This window comes from Pleurodeles waltl, chromosome 1_1, assembly GCF_031143425.1.
Source record: "Pleurodeles waltl isolate 20211129_DDA chromosome 1_1, aPleWal1.hap1.20221129, whole genome shotgun sequence".
NCBI classification, from domain to species: Eukaryota; Metazoa; Chordata; class Amphibia; order Caudata; family Salamandridae; genus Pleurodeles; species Pleurodeles waltl.
The window spans coordinates 565,741,263-565,755,534 of record NC_090436.1 but is presented as its reverse complement, the minus strand read 5'-3'; the positions used below and the strand labels follow the sequence as shown (position 1 = coordinate 565,755,534).

At 42.6% G+C, this 14,272-nt stretch overlaps 1 protein-coding gene across 15 annotated transcripts in view; it reads right to left on the bottom strand.

The window, feature by feature from the left end:
• Positions 1-14,272, bottom strand: part of PAM (peptidylglycine alpha-amidating monooxygenase) — a 1,007,326-nt gene that overhangs the window by 396,836 nt on the left and 596,218 nt on the right. For all 15 annotated transcript variants that reach the window (XM_069226162.1, XM_069226060.1, XM_069226139.1 and 12 more), the window contains one exon: positions 4,176-4,261. In XM_069226162.1, the coding sequence (XP_069082263.1) occupies positions 4,176-4,261 (86 nt within the window). The remainder of the gene's footprint in view (positions 1-4,175; positions 4,262-14,272) is intronic.

The window sequence follows — 14,272 nt, the reverse complement described above, 5'->3', positions numbered from 1 at the left end:
GTCTGCATGACGTTGGAGATGAAAGAGAGCTAACCCCCAGGACTGCGGTGCCTCAGCTGAACCCAAGGAGTCTCATAAGTCTGTATTTGACATGAATAAGACTGACATACATTTGTGATGTCATGGGAAGCCAGCACGCAGTGGTTTGGAACTGGAAAGTTTTTGTATTCAAGGCTAGGTTAGATCTTACAGTAATAGGGCCTAACAGTCGTTGATAAAGGAGGGTTCTTCGGCCCGTTTTTAACAGAACTGGCATTTTGTAAGTAAGGGAGCGCCAGTGTTGAACCCTTACAGGGCTGAATAACTACACCAGTATGTTTCCCAGAACAAAAATGTATGTGTAATATGGATAATTTCTTTGAATAGTCCTGCCCAAAGATTCAGAACTGAAATGCGGTTCAAGTACCCACCTATACGACCCATCTGCTTGGGTGGAGGATGAAGATTTCCCAGGTTGACAAAATTTAGCACATGTAGAGAAAGTATTCAGATTTCAACCTCACTGAGGTTCTAGAGAATGGCAAAGGTTTAGTAAGCCTGCAAGTAACTCGTCACCTAGTGAGAGCTTATTCAGCTTATAGAAGGCTGTTCACATGCAGTGGAATGAACTTCCGGTACCACTCCTGGCAATTTATTCACCAGGGCAACAGGGGCGGACAGAAGACAAGATTTAACCCACTTTATTTTCCCACAGAAAATGGACGTGTACCAGTGAGACAGCTGTGTACCATTCCTATACACAGTACAGTACTCAATCCTCCTGAGTCAATGAGATCACCAAAGGGATTTCAAGCTATAAGGACAGAGTTTCTTGCACACTACATGCTCAAGGATTCAGCCCGTATATTTTACAGTGGCACAGTAAGGGTTGAGTTGTCTTTTGTTCCTTTTTTTAAACCAGTAACTTATGTTGATTACTAATGAACTGTGATGTACCTATTGTTATAAAGACTTTTAAACAAGGAATAATGGTCACTATAATATTTCGGTTTGGCTGCCATTATAGACTCATATTTAACAAGTATTAACAGTAATGGTCATCGGAGAGATGAAGCACCTTGAATAATGTTGTGGTGAGACCTGACAATATTTAATAAGCTGTTACTCACTGTGGAAGATTCTTCATACCTACCATATCTTTAAGAATCAAACCACCGTTTTCTTGGGGCAGAGCTTTATATGAGAAGAAGTGTGTGATTTGATGTAGATAGTGATTAGTTCACCAAGTACAGACCGGGGCAAGGTTTGTTTCTAGATAAGAAATCAAAGCTGGAATTCAGAAGCAGATAATATGGCTGTTCTAATGGGTAACATCACGTGTAGGTCCTTTTACAGTTGCAGATGGTACTGAAAAATATTACAAGTGCTTCAGAAACTGACTCTGTTCCACCTACACCACCACCACCACCTGGAATCAGCTGCTGCAATATGGCCCACTGTGAAGATGTTCAAAGGGGTTATTTATTTTGTGGTTTTATATGATACAACATATTACTAAAACCTGAATACAACTGATGGGGAGGTGAGCAGACCCCTTCAAGAAAGGCTAAGAAACATGATAAGCAACAGATATCAGAATATACATGATAAAAGCAAGGTCATCAAAACGTCATGAAATGCAAGGAGGTTATCAATGTCTATGGACATGCTGAGAATCAAGTAAGTTCATGTCAGTTTAACGTAGAGGAGTTTTCCTAAAGTGGCGTAAAATGAAGCATCAGATTTATCTGAAAGCTTTATTCTGTAGTAGTTTGCCTGAAGTAAAATATGTGAACTGGCATCTTTCCTTGACAGGTTGCAAGCGTAAAAGTTTGAGGACTGGGCGCACAAGGTTGTGAGGACCAATGTTAGCGAACAGTAAGGATGTTGAATTTCAGAGAACCTGTCCATTTTTGAAAAGAGGAAGTTGTTCACCAGAGCACATTAATCCATTTTCTGTGAGATTACTACCTATTTAAGGGTTTTAATACTCAAATAAGAGCAAGAATGTTCCATTGAAGTTTACAGCTGAATCAGGCTTCCATCGAAGTTGACATAGGATCGCTGTGAGTCTTGAAGGAAAGTATTCAGGCTCTTGTCTTTTATTGTGATGAACATGCTGTGATCGAGTCAGATCTGATTGAGGCAGGAGGTTTGAAGGCCTATGAATGTTTCTTGTAATCCTGGGATGAAGAACGTGAATTTTCCGATGTTGTGGCAGAGAAGGCTGCCATAATTAAATACGATCAGTTGACTCTGGAAGTATCTCAGATTTGTTTTAGTTGAGAGAAAGTTTTACCAGTGTGGCCAATATAAAGCCGAATAGCATCAGCATTCAAGTGAACAAAAAATAAAACCTATGTTTCCAAGTATGAAATATCTAGCATTTGTATGTCATAATTATTTGAATCTGTGAATTAAATGGATCTTTGCAGTAGTCCACAAACTGTAGTTTCTGGGAGAGTAGATAGCTGTAAGATCTGAAGTAACATAATAGTTGTGGGGAATAGCTGACGACAGACTGAACTTAGTGAATGAACATCTTGCGCTTCACAGTGTCACGCAGAAACGAAGATCATAAAAAGAACAACTGTTTCTATTAAGAATCTGTGCAAATCATCGGTGGCTGCAACCATTACCGCTTGAGTGCCAAGTGCCGAACTGAATCCAAAAAATCATGGGGTCATAATAAAGTGAGTGTAGAAGAAGATATGACGTTGGGAGGAACCAATAGATAGCCTCCAGGAGAATAGTGTTTTGAGACATATCTTTGTCAGGATGACACAGACGAGTCCTTTGGAGAAGCTCTGGTTACGGGGTAAGTAAAACCGTTGCAAGGAGAGTAGTGTTCTCCCTGAGAAGTGAGAAGTGCAAGCAGCTGAAGGGTGAACCAGAAGGAATGAATTTCTGGGTTGGAGTAAAGATGTCTGAGGAGAATCCTTCTTGCTGTACGAATGTGGAAAACGAGGAAGTAATTTGACCGGCTGGAAATGAGACTGATGGACATCTGGGAGGGAAGGATTACTTGTATTCATAACTTTACAGAATAAGGCTACCTGCATTTTGATAAATCAATCAAAACAGAAGGTTAAATGGGGTGAAATACGTGCGGTAGACCACCTTAAATATTTTGCTGTGTAGCTTAAATGCAGTAACATTCTGAATGCTAGGTATTTGGCGAGGACATGAAGGTGAGTTGGTGGTAAGGGACCTGGAGTTTCTTCAGTCTATTTCTTTGCACAGAGGTTCTTATTTTATAGCGAGCAAGTCACGTGAAAAACAATGTTTGTTGGCCGTATCATGTAGTTAGACTTTTCTGTGTATGACAATAGCATCAAGAGCCCCCGAGGTTAGTACAAGCGGTCTTGGAGGGGCAGAGAAGGGTTCTTTATTTTGATATGGTTGGAGGTTATGTATAAGTTTTAAGACAGGACAGGAATATGGTGTTAAGAAGACAAAATGTAAATCTCGCATCAGTTTGCTTCAAAGTCAATATATTAAGAAAGAGGCCAAATCTCAGATACTTGGCAACGAGCCCTAGTACAAATGTCAGCCCTGGTTCAACAGAGAGAGAGGTACATTCAGGCTGAAATGTTGTCTTGGCGGCCTTCATCAATTATAAACTCTGTTAGCCCACAACAACTTGAATTCCTTCAACACAGCCACACTAGAGTCACAATCAATCTAACTATCTCCGTGCCGGATACTGCAGCGACAAACTGGTACTAATTTGCTATGATGCTCAAAAGGTATTAGTCTGAGTTTATTAGTAATATTTCTGGGCACTAATAAAGGAAATCTAATTTCTCTACGATAAACAAATGTCTAAAGTGAAAAGGATAAGTGGAGCCCAAAGCCAATCAGATTGGTCTACATCCTGCTAATTAAAATCCGATATAAACTGCAACCTTTTATGGTCAGTATTCTGGGAGATAAATGTGGATATATTCCAATATACGCTCTACTCGATTAAATTAAACGAGGAGTTTGAACAAAGCTGCACATGCATCAGCTGCTAAAAAAAAATAGAACCATAATATAAATCCCACAACCAATTAAAACTAAGCGGAAATGCAGGGTTCCAGTGAACTTTACTGATGAATGGAGTATCATGGATTTCCTGCGTATTGAAACAAATATAACACAACAGCATTCACTGAAATCTGACACTTTAAAGAAAGTAAACAATAACCAACCTTCGGGTAGCTTAGTGGGAGGAGCGTTTTTCGCCCACGCATATAAAACATTGGACTTGTCTGTACATGTTCCTAAATCACAATTCCTGAAAAGAACAAAAGAAAGAATAATAGATTATTAATTTTATTGCTGAAAAAACATTCAAGAAAAATAAATAGAATATCAACAAATCTATAATTGGCTCTTCATGTGCTACGTTAGTGGTCTTGAAGTTAAACAGAAACAAAGTTATTACCGGGTTTCCTGTCATTGATTTGCCACCCAGGGCATATATCCATTTTGTTGCCCTTTTCTTTTACAGTCCAGTATCTATTTATTTACGGTCTTTGGAAAAAATGATAGATTTTTCCAAACATCTAACATGTCAAAGTTTTTTTTTACAATACTTATTTTCTAATGTTTAAATCATGAAACAATAGTAGCTAACTATTCACGCAAATTAAGCAAAGCCGTAATAAAACATTTGGACAAGGTTGCAGTCCCATTTCCTATGAACAGTCATTGATAGGCAAATGATAAATACATTACTCCCTCGGATATTTACAGGTTTCTGTGCCTCCCCTGTAGTCTATAAATTAAATCATTATCGTCAGTCTAAAGTTAAACAACTGTTAACCATTTCCTTCAAAACCTCTTCCCTATCATTTTCCCTGATCAATTTTATTTTTATTGCATTAATTAATAATATTTTGGGGGGGTTGGCGTGACCAGACATACAACATGGCGGATGTTCAGTCCTAGCGCTGCTGTCCAGCCACAGTGGAAGTGCAGGACATCAAACCCCAACGCAAGCCCTGAGGAATTTGGAGACCCAGAAGGTGTTGCCTGAGAATGCAACCAGTTGATGCCGTGATAACACTTGGGAGATGAAGGAATGGAGTCGACTTCAGGAGCCAAGGGAAGCATCTGTGAGAGACCCAAAGGGCTCCATCAGAAAAAAAGCAGAGAAGAAGCAGGTGACGGGGTCACTCTCATAGTGGTGAATCTATGGACGGAATGAGAGGGCCCAGATTGGTGGCATAAGCTGGGCAGTAGAAGAGTGAACCCTGCACATCATTCCCACATACCGGTTTAGAGATGAACCTAAAAACGTTTGGCTGGTGCAGAAATGTGGTCCCTGAGAGTGGGAGGCCTGTGATCACTGGTAAAATGATTAACCCTATATAAGAGGGGAAAACAGCAGCCCAGTGTGGAAGATAGTGGCCCCACAGGTGTACTCAAAGCCACACCTAACAGCTGCTCCTGGCTCTCTGTGGGTCCCTCAATAGAGGTCTGAGCAGTTAAATAAGGGGGGCACACAACCAGTGTACTCTGGGGGACAGCCCGAAGCCCTGCTGACAAGGAAGCAACAAATGGCCATGAGGAAGGAAGAGTACATTGCTGCTCTAACGCTACGGGAGGGGACACAGCAGGCTGGCTTTGATCACCCTACTCCACAAACTCTCATCCAGGATCCTGTTGTGCAGGTGTGTGAGCAGTGGAGCCATAGATCATCAGAGGTCCTGGCCACGTGTTGGGGAGATGAGGGTCTGACCAATGGTGCAAGTGCTTGCCCTCTTAACGTTTGCAGTGCCACTGGCATCCAGGGAGGATGAGAGAGCCTATTGGGCAGAACTACATGATAGGGCCTCAAGTGTGCCCTGCAGACGGAGCAGGAATTAGCAGAAGCACAAATAAAAGGGAGAATAGAGGAAACCAAGACCATTCTGTTTCAAGGGCAGGCAAGATTCTAGCAATACGCAATAAGGAGGGTCTTCCCTGCCACTAAAAGCACAGTGACCCCAATGCCGTGGAACTCATGCCACAATCAGAGCCATAACTGGGGAAATAAATACAAACTAGTTGAACATCAGATACATGCTCCAACAGGTGGGTACATGTAAAGATGGCTCTGAGAAGAGTGAAATGGGCAAGCTAGAAATGGGGACAATATTGATAAGTGAATCTATACCATAACCAAGGAATTTCTTCTGCAAGCGATGAACGTGAGCTCAAGCAGGAGTGAAAGATACCCAAAAAGGATGTAAATGAGCAGGGGGATAGGGTGAACTACCTCAAAGTAATCTTAATTAACTACTTGAAGACCACTGGTAGCCTCTGCAGGTGTGGATGTTACAGGTGGTGGGACATCCTGCAAGCAAAATGTGAGGACCTTAAAAACTGTTGTAGGCTAAATAGCATCCTTATCCATGTGTACCACTGGATGTCACAAGAGACGTCCAATATGCCTTTAGCCTGTTCGACACCATACTTGAAAGAAGAGGGGGGGGGGGACTGAAGGCCCACAAGAACTGCTGTGCTGAAGTTAAGCAGAGAAATCCTATGAGATGTAGTGGTGACAGTACACTTTTTTCAAAGAGGCAATAACGAGCAAAGTCCAGTAAGGTTTCCAAATCTCTTACAATGGTCCACAAAAATATAGCTCTATCAAATCTATTGCTGTGACACTGGGAAAGTCAAACAAGTCACTGACGCCTTGTAAGCCAAAGACATCAAATATTGTTGGGGTCACCATTTCAAACTCATTTTCCAATGGCAGGGGTAACAACAACCATTTTTCTCCCTCAGACACACTCAAGCACCACTTGGAATTCTACTTGACAGGAATGCCGTCCTTACCCCATAATGGGGCTCGCTGGCACTAAATACGAGAGGGCTATTTGACCAAGGCCCCCGCTGATACATAGGCATCCATCCAGTGAGAGATGAAATTTAAGCAAGCAAAGAGACAGTGTTTCAACATCTGTGTAAGCTCGGTGGTGATTCGGAAATTGGCATATAAGACTGGTAAAATGCAAGTTGTGAGAAACCTGGTGGGGTGTTTGTCTTGCAGTGTCTATGCTGGGGTAGAGTAGTGTTTGTAAATCACAAGGTCTGGTGGCTACAGAGGCTGGTTGACTATAGGTGACCCATCTAATCACCTCTAATCCTTAACAGACTGAGGCCCTGATTAGTTGGGTCCTAGTGAACTTTAACATTAGCCTTACTCTAGAACTGTTTGAGGTTGTATTTTGAAGGGAGATCAGTTGACGTTGCAAATGAGTACATACGTATGTTGTGGACAGTAGAGTACTGGATAGTGGGAAAAAGGAAGGCTGAGCAGATGGGACCAATAACAGGGCACTAATCCCCTGCTCCTTGCCATTTACTTGCACTGGGAGAAGGAGTGTCTAACCAATAGAAATTTGACAGTGATTGTATGCATATAGAAGGGGGTGGCCTTAACAGTCTTCACATTTAATGTCCAAGACCTAAACAGCCTGGCCAAATGCTTAAGTACCATACAGGAACTGATCACCCACATGCTTTGAAGAACAGAAACACCTCCTATGCATTGACAATCAACAAACTCTAAACAATATCATGCTTCGGCACCCACGAAGACAGCGTAGGCAGGAAAACTGATAAACCCAGTGTGACTGTAGAACTGTCTGTCAAGAAGGGAAGGGGTGGTTGCTGAATTATAGTCAAGAGAACATGGGCAGGTCACCTGCTATCTCTGGCCACTATAAATACTCTCACAGTCATATGCAGGAAGACATCCTGAGGCATGCCATTTGGAAGATTGCAGAGTTCACTGCTGGCAGCCTAATACTTGGGGGTGGGGGAGTGAGGAGGAATTGTATCATTGTTATGAATACACAGCAGGACAGGTCTCAGTAGCGTGTATCAATGGCTGGAAGACAATGGCTGGATGACTTGGGCTTAACAAACTCCTGGTGACACTTGCAACCCCTTAACTATAGTCCATTCACACTTTTCAGGTTTCAGGCCGAGATAGATTAGAGGTGTTTCAAGTTGTGTGGTCTCTTCCGACAAGGTAAAATTAAATTGTTTGAGGAGATTAGGAGCGAGTTTGGGATCTCGGAGGTGAAACACTTCCAGTATACCTTGACAAACTGGAATCCCCAAGAGGAGGTCAGGGAGGAGTCACCAAGGGTACTCACACCCTTTAACTATTCCTACAGATGCCCTCTTCACCAAAACACCTGCTTTCTAAAATCTATGCAGCAATTACCTTCACCGTACAGTCACCAAATCTCCCTGCCTACTGCAATGTGAGAAAGAACTCAACATCACTAATAGACACAAAGCAGTGGGAGGAAATAATACTCCGTGCAAATAATAAAGCTAGGCATGAGCAAAGAAAATGAGCAATATGCAAAATTATTTAAAGGAGGGACTGCACATCCACTAAATTGCACATAATAATTTGAGAAATGTCACGAGTCTTGGAGGGGCTGTCAGAAGAAGGCCATTATTCTACTTATCCTAAGGAACTTCCCAAAATTACACAAATTCAGAAATGCAGCCCAGATAAGGTTGCTACTTGGCTGGTTTTATTCCAGCACAACTGGTATTTTAATGTCCCTGCCAATAGAGAAATAAAAAAATCACTTGAGCTTGTATTTTTTCCCCTCATCAGTACAAAATTCAAAATGCGCTCTACAGATGCTCTGATGAACCCTAAATGATAATTACAGCAAACAAAGACACAAATGGCATGTTAAAAGGATTACAGACAATTTCTACTTCATATAATGTTCTACTTCAGGCCAGGGGCTAAATTATTAGATGGCCAGTATTTTTTTATTGGGAAAGGTGACAACCCTAAGCTCTGGAGAGCTATGCTAATGTAACAGGGAATGTAGTGAAGTGATGCCCTTAGAAGATTATCCCGGCTCGATCTGCACAGGTAAAACACCTTCTGCACTCGATCAGGAGGTAAGCTATCTCACATCTCTTACTGGCTGCGAAGCAACTGCTCTTGTCCTTATCAGGCAAGGTACAAACTGTGAAGATAGATCTGTGGCTGCAGAAAGTGTGGGTTTTTTGGAGATATGAGACATTAGCATATGATAGGTTAGGCAAAGAATGATTATTTACCAAATTGTTGGGGCTAGTAATAACTTACCATAAGCAAAGGTACAAAGGTCGCACATGCCTGAAGAGGATCAGAGTATTGGGCTTCTTTGATAGTGATACATATGTTCTGGATGACACAGGACTGCATGGATATTAGAGAGACAGATGAACAAGGCAACCTGGGTGGGCAGTGTCAGTGGGGGCTCGCGAAAAGGACCTGGATGAAAGATACAGCTGTGCCAGTTGGGTGATGGAGAGAAAGTTTATTGGATCAGGTTGGGTATGTTGTGTAGGCAAAATCTAATTAATGATATTTATAAAGCCTAGCCCCTCCAACTGTGGAAGCGGAGCACTACATATATGACAGCAGGATAAAGCATACTGGATTTGTAATGGGGTGAATTATATAAAAATGGGGACAAGTTTAAACATGTTTTTTTAAATGCTCTCAAACGGCTACCTCATTTTAATTGAGTACAAGTTCTTAAAGTAGTTGATACCAGATTCCAGGGGCTCGACGTGAGAAGTTGATAAAGCGTTCAAGTATGGGTTTTGTGACATGATCAGATGAATGAGCGTCTGAGCACAACTGCATTGAGTACTGCGGTGCATTGATTACTGTATAAAATTACAGTATTCTATTGCTGTAATCAGAGCGTATTAACATCCACCATTGACAAAAGTTGTAGCGCATTGTCACTCAATCTACACAAACATCAGTACTGCCATTAATTTGAAGTTGGAGAACAAATTTACTGTGATGAAACATCCCTTATTGTCAGATAGGACAAAGCAGCTGTGAAATCATTTCCTTGAAGCAGACCAGCTAGCCTAGTTGTACACACATATCCATTGTTGGGGATATGCCCAAGCAGCAGTAAACAAACATCATCTCAATCTTAAGACACAACTTTAATAGTAAAAGATACTTAGAAAACAGCTGTATAATGTGATACCAAGCAACTTCTACCCCACTCTCCGCCGGGTAGTGAATACAGGAAATTACCTAGACTAGTGTTTCCCAAACTGTGTGTCGCAAACCCATTGGTGGATTGCAAGCCCATTTTTTGTGGGTAAAAGCAATAAATAAAGGAACCTGGGAGTAACTTATAGAACAGATGCAGACGCCGACCCACCTTATGTGATACCAGTACTACAGAGCTCAACACAATATGTGTGTGACTTCCTGGGAGAAGACGTAAAAGAACTTCCCAACATGCAGGCTCCCTCTTTGGTTATAGAGGATGTCACACATTGTAAATTAGTAACCAGGCTTTACGCCTACGCCCAAGAGGCACGCAGACCAGGGCTAACAAAAGCTCAGGCTGAATGACAAAGGGACCTAGACACAGTTATAACAGATGCCAATGGCGATACTGCTGCTCCATCATTCACTCCATATTGCGTTCCATATCCCTTAATGGGAGACAGACTGATCCTTTTCAAATTTATAAATCGTATGTACTACACACCCGTTAGGCTATTTAACTATGGATTACGCAATACAGCTGATTGTCCTAGATGTAGCGAGGGGGAGGCAGGCTTTCCCTATATGGTACGATCCTGCCCTGGCATTCAACGATTCTGGGTCATTGTTTTTGAGAAATTGGGGGACGTAGTGGGACTTCAATTGGAGGCCACACCACTATTGGCTCTTCTCAGCTATGACAGAGATGTGGAAAAAAAGTCAGGCTTCTGGTGGCTATGGGCCTGTTACTTGCAAAACGCAGAGTAGCTATGAAATGGGATCGAAGCCCCTTACCTACCCTAAAAGAATGTCATGCTGATATATTGCAATACCCAGACTGACATGTACAATGAATTAATGCCACCACAGAATTCTCCCAAAAATTACTGAGGTCCATATCAAACCTATTTAATTGGGTAGGAGACGGAAGAGCCTGAAGGTGAATAACTAACAAACTTCATTAGGGAATGTACTGCACACAAGATTTTCCTACTGCATGTCCCGCAACGTGTTTTGTACACTTTGTCATGGGTGCCATAACTCAACTCTTTGTATGTGGGGATTTATGCCATTCATATATGTTCGCATTGATACAAGTGTGGTCTGTATTTATGCCAACTGATGGACTATGGTCTTTATTCATGGGATTGTATTACCACTATGTGTATTCATGGGATTATATTACCACTATGTGTGCACTTTTGGGCAACGAGCGATTTGATATCTAACTGTTGCATTTTTTGTTGTTGTATATTGAAGAAAATCATAAATAAAAATATATATGAAAAAGCAATAAATATAGATGCCTTTATACTAAGTATATATTTTTCGTATTTGCTGTGCTTCAAAGGCAGAGGTCAAACGTCAGGCTATGTTTTCTGAAACATTGCTGCCTACTTTTTAAAATATGTTTTTACTGTTTTCAACAATGTTACTACGTTACAACTTCTCCCCTCCCTCCCCCCAGTTCCACCCACCACATCCGTAGAGGAGCCCACAGTCAGCACTCACTGTATACAACAATTATAGAAGGAGCACATAATGTTTGTATGTTTCATCATCATCCGCTCTTAAAAATGGAACACCTCGGCCCCTCAAGCACCTCTTCCCTCGTACTATCTCTCTGCGGGTTCTGCATCATGGCCTATTGTTGAGTCCTCCATAACTTGCTGTAATTTAGTCTCTAGCCTGTTCCATTCCACCTGGCCTACCTGCTCTGTCCCTTCATATACCAGTCAGTGTCATACTCCACATTTGTCATGCACCCAGCGGGTGAATTCATTCAAGTAGGCAACCTGGGAGTGACCCACCTCTGTGCTTCACATTTCTTAGCGAATGCCAATCCCAGTTCTAATATTTTCTTCAAGTGTTTAGTGTATGTGGTGCAGGTCACTCTACCCATTAAGCACACCTGCACCTTCGGTTGTATTGCTAATTCAGTCAGTTCCCTCAATACTGCAATCACCTCCCCCCAGAAATCCTGCACCCCTCTGCATGTCCACCGTATATTCAGATAAGGCCCCATCTCTGCCATACATTTTGGACACACCTCTGGCTTTGATGGGTCTATCCTATGCAACCACTGCAGAGTTATGTAGTCCCTGTGCACACATTTGTAATGGATTAATTTCAATTCCGCATTGTGAGTCACCTTTCTACCATTGCCCAGTATGGCCACCTATTCGCATTCCCTCAATTCCTCACCCTCCTCCCTCTCCCACTAGGGTTTCAGCGCCATCATAGATCAGTAGTGCATGATATCAGCAGCGTGTATATTCGTGAGATAAGTTTGCCCTCTCCACTCATGTATTGACAGTGCCTGGTTCAGGTGTTTCTGTTTCCTGAGGGAAGCCCCGCCAGGCTTTGCAGACAGCCGCTGCCACCATTGTAGCGTATGCTAGGAAGCAACTCCTGGTCCTACCCCACCTAATACAAGGTCTGCATACCCAACCAGCCTGCCATCCTCATACAACTCTTTTATATTCTGTGTGATATCACCTCTCCCTCTCCATATAAAAGTGGGCATGGCGAGGCTAATCCCCATAATCCAGGGGACTAACTGCTGGATATAAATGTATTCATCTCTCTCCCCTCTGGTCTCCTGCGTCCATGTACCAAGTATTGCTCTAACTTGTAGTGGTAGATTTATCTTTTTCCTCAGGGAGACCAGGGGTAGTGCAAGTAGCTTTCTCGGATGTACTAAGCGTCCATGGCTCTGAACTACCAGATCATCATTTCCTTCTTTAAACCATGGTGCTATGTGTTGTAGGTGGGCCGGCCAATAATAAACTCTAAAATTCGGTGCCTGCATGCATCCTCTGTCCCACTGAAGCCTTAACACCTCCAGACTGATCTGCGTTCTCCCAGATCCCCAGTATAACAGTCTAAGCAGAGCATCCACACTATGAAACCATGCATCTGGGATGTGCATCAGTATGCGTTGCAACACATATAGTACTATTGGCAATATAATCATTTTGCTTATGGCTAGTCCTCCCATTAGGGGTAGTGGAAATCTCAGCCTTATGCGCATCCTGCTCTCTAAGCTACCTATCAGTGTGCCTACATTGGAATCATAGGTTTTGGTCATATTGGAGCTCAAGTATATACACAGGAATTTGATCAGGGTCGTCTGGATCTTTATGTTGGGTAAGTACACACTCAGTGCCTGAGCTGTTGTTACGCGAAATATAACTGATTTGCCAGCATTCAATCTGAAGCCTGAATGGGGCCCCACTTTGTTTATTGTGTTATTCATCTCGCGTCAGGTGGCATTTGGGTTCCATAGAGTCGATAAAATATCATCAGCATATAGAGAGATAATCTCAAGTTTGCCTCCCACTTGTATGTCATCCTCCCTGTATCTAGCACGGGTGACCTGGGCAGGCTCCATCACTAGTGCGAAAATCAATGGAGAGAGAGGACACCCCTGTTGCGTGCCCCTTTCTACCACCAAGCTATCTGACACTCTGTGGCCAACTTTCACTCATGCCCTACTACCACTGCATAGTAACTCTGCCCATTTTAAATATTCTACCCCTAATTCATAAAGCTGTAGCATGCTTCTCATCTATGTCTAATCTACTGTGTTGAATGCCTTATGGGCATCTAAGCTAGCCATACCACAGGTCTCATTCCCCTTTGAGGCCTGCTCTAAGAGGAGGAATGCCTTCCGAATGATAGTGAAGGACGTGCGCCCGCCCACAAACCCTGCCTGATCCATATGTACTATGCTCTCCACTGCCTTTGCCAGCTGCTAGGCCTATATTTTCACTAATATTTTGGCATTTACATTATTCAAAGACAATGTTCCACATGATTCACAGTCTGAGGGGTCCCTTCTAGCTTTGGGGAAGACCACTATATAGGCATCTCTCAGTGATGCCGGGAGAATCCCAGTCTCGGACACCTTCTTATAAATGGCGAGTAGGGGAGATCATAGAAGGTATATTTACGTTTGATAACGTGACCAACATTTCCAGGCGCCCTCCCAGTGTTCATGTGCGTAACTGCCCATTTAATGTCTGTTTCTTCTACTGGCACATTGAGAATCACCTGTGTCTCTGCATCAACTCTAGGTAATTGTGCCTCGTCTAACCACCACCAGGCCTGCTGCACTGCTGTCTCTCTGTTTTGTGTATAGTGCTGAGTAAAATTCTGCAAACCTGTGCAGAATATCTCCCATGGCCGTTAAAGTCTTCCCCTTCAAATTCTTAAGGGACACAGCTGTATTGCTGCCCTTATCTCTACTGACCAACCATG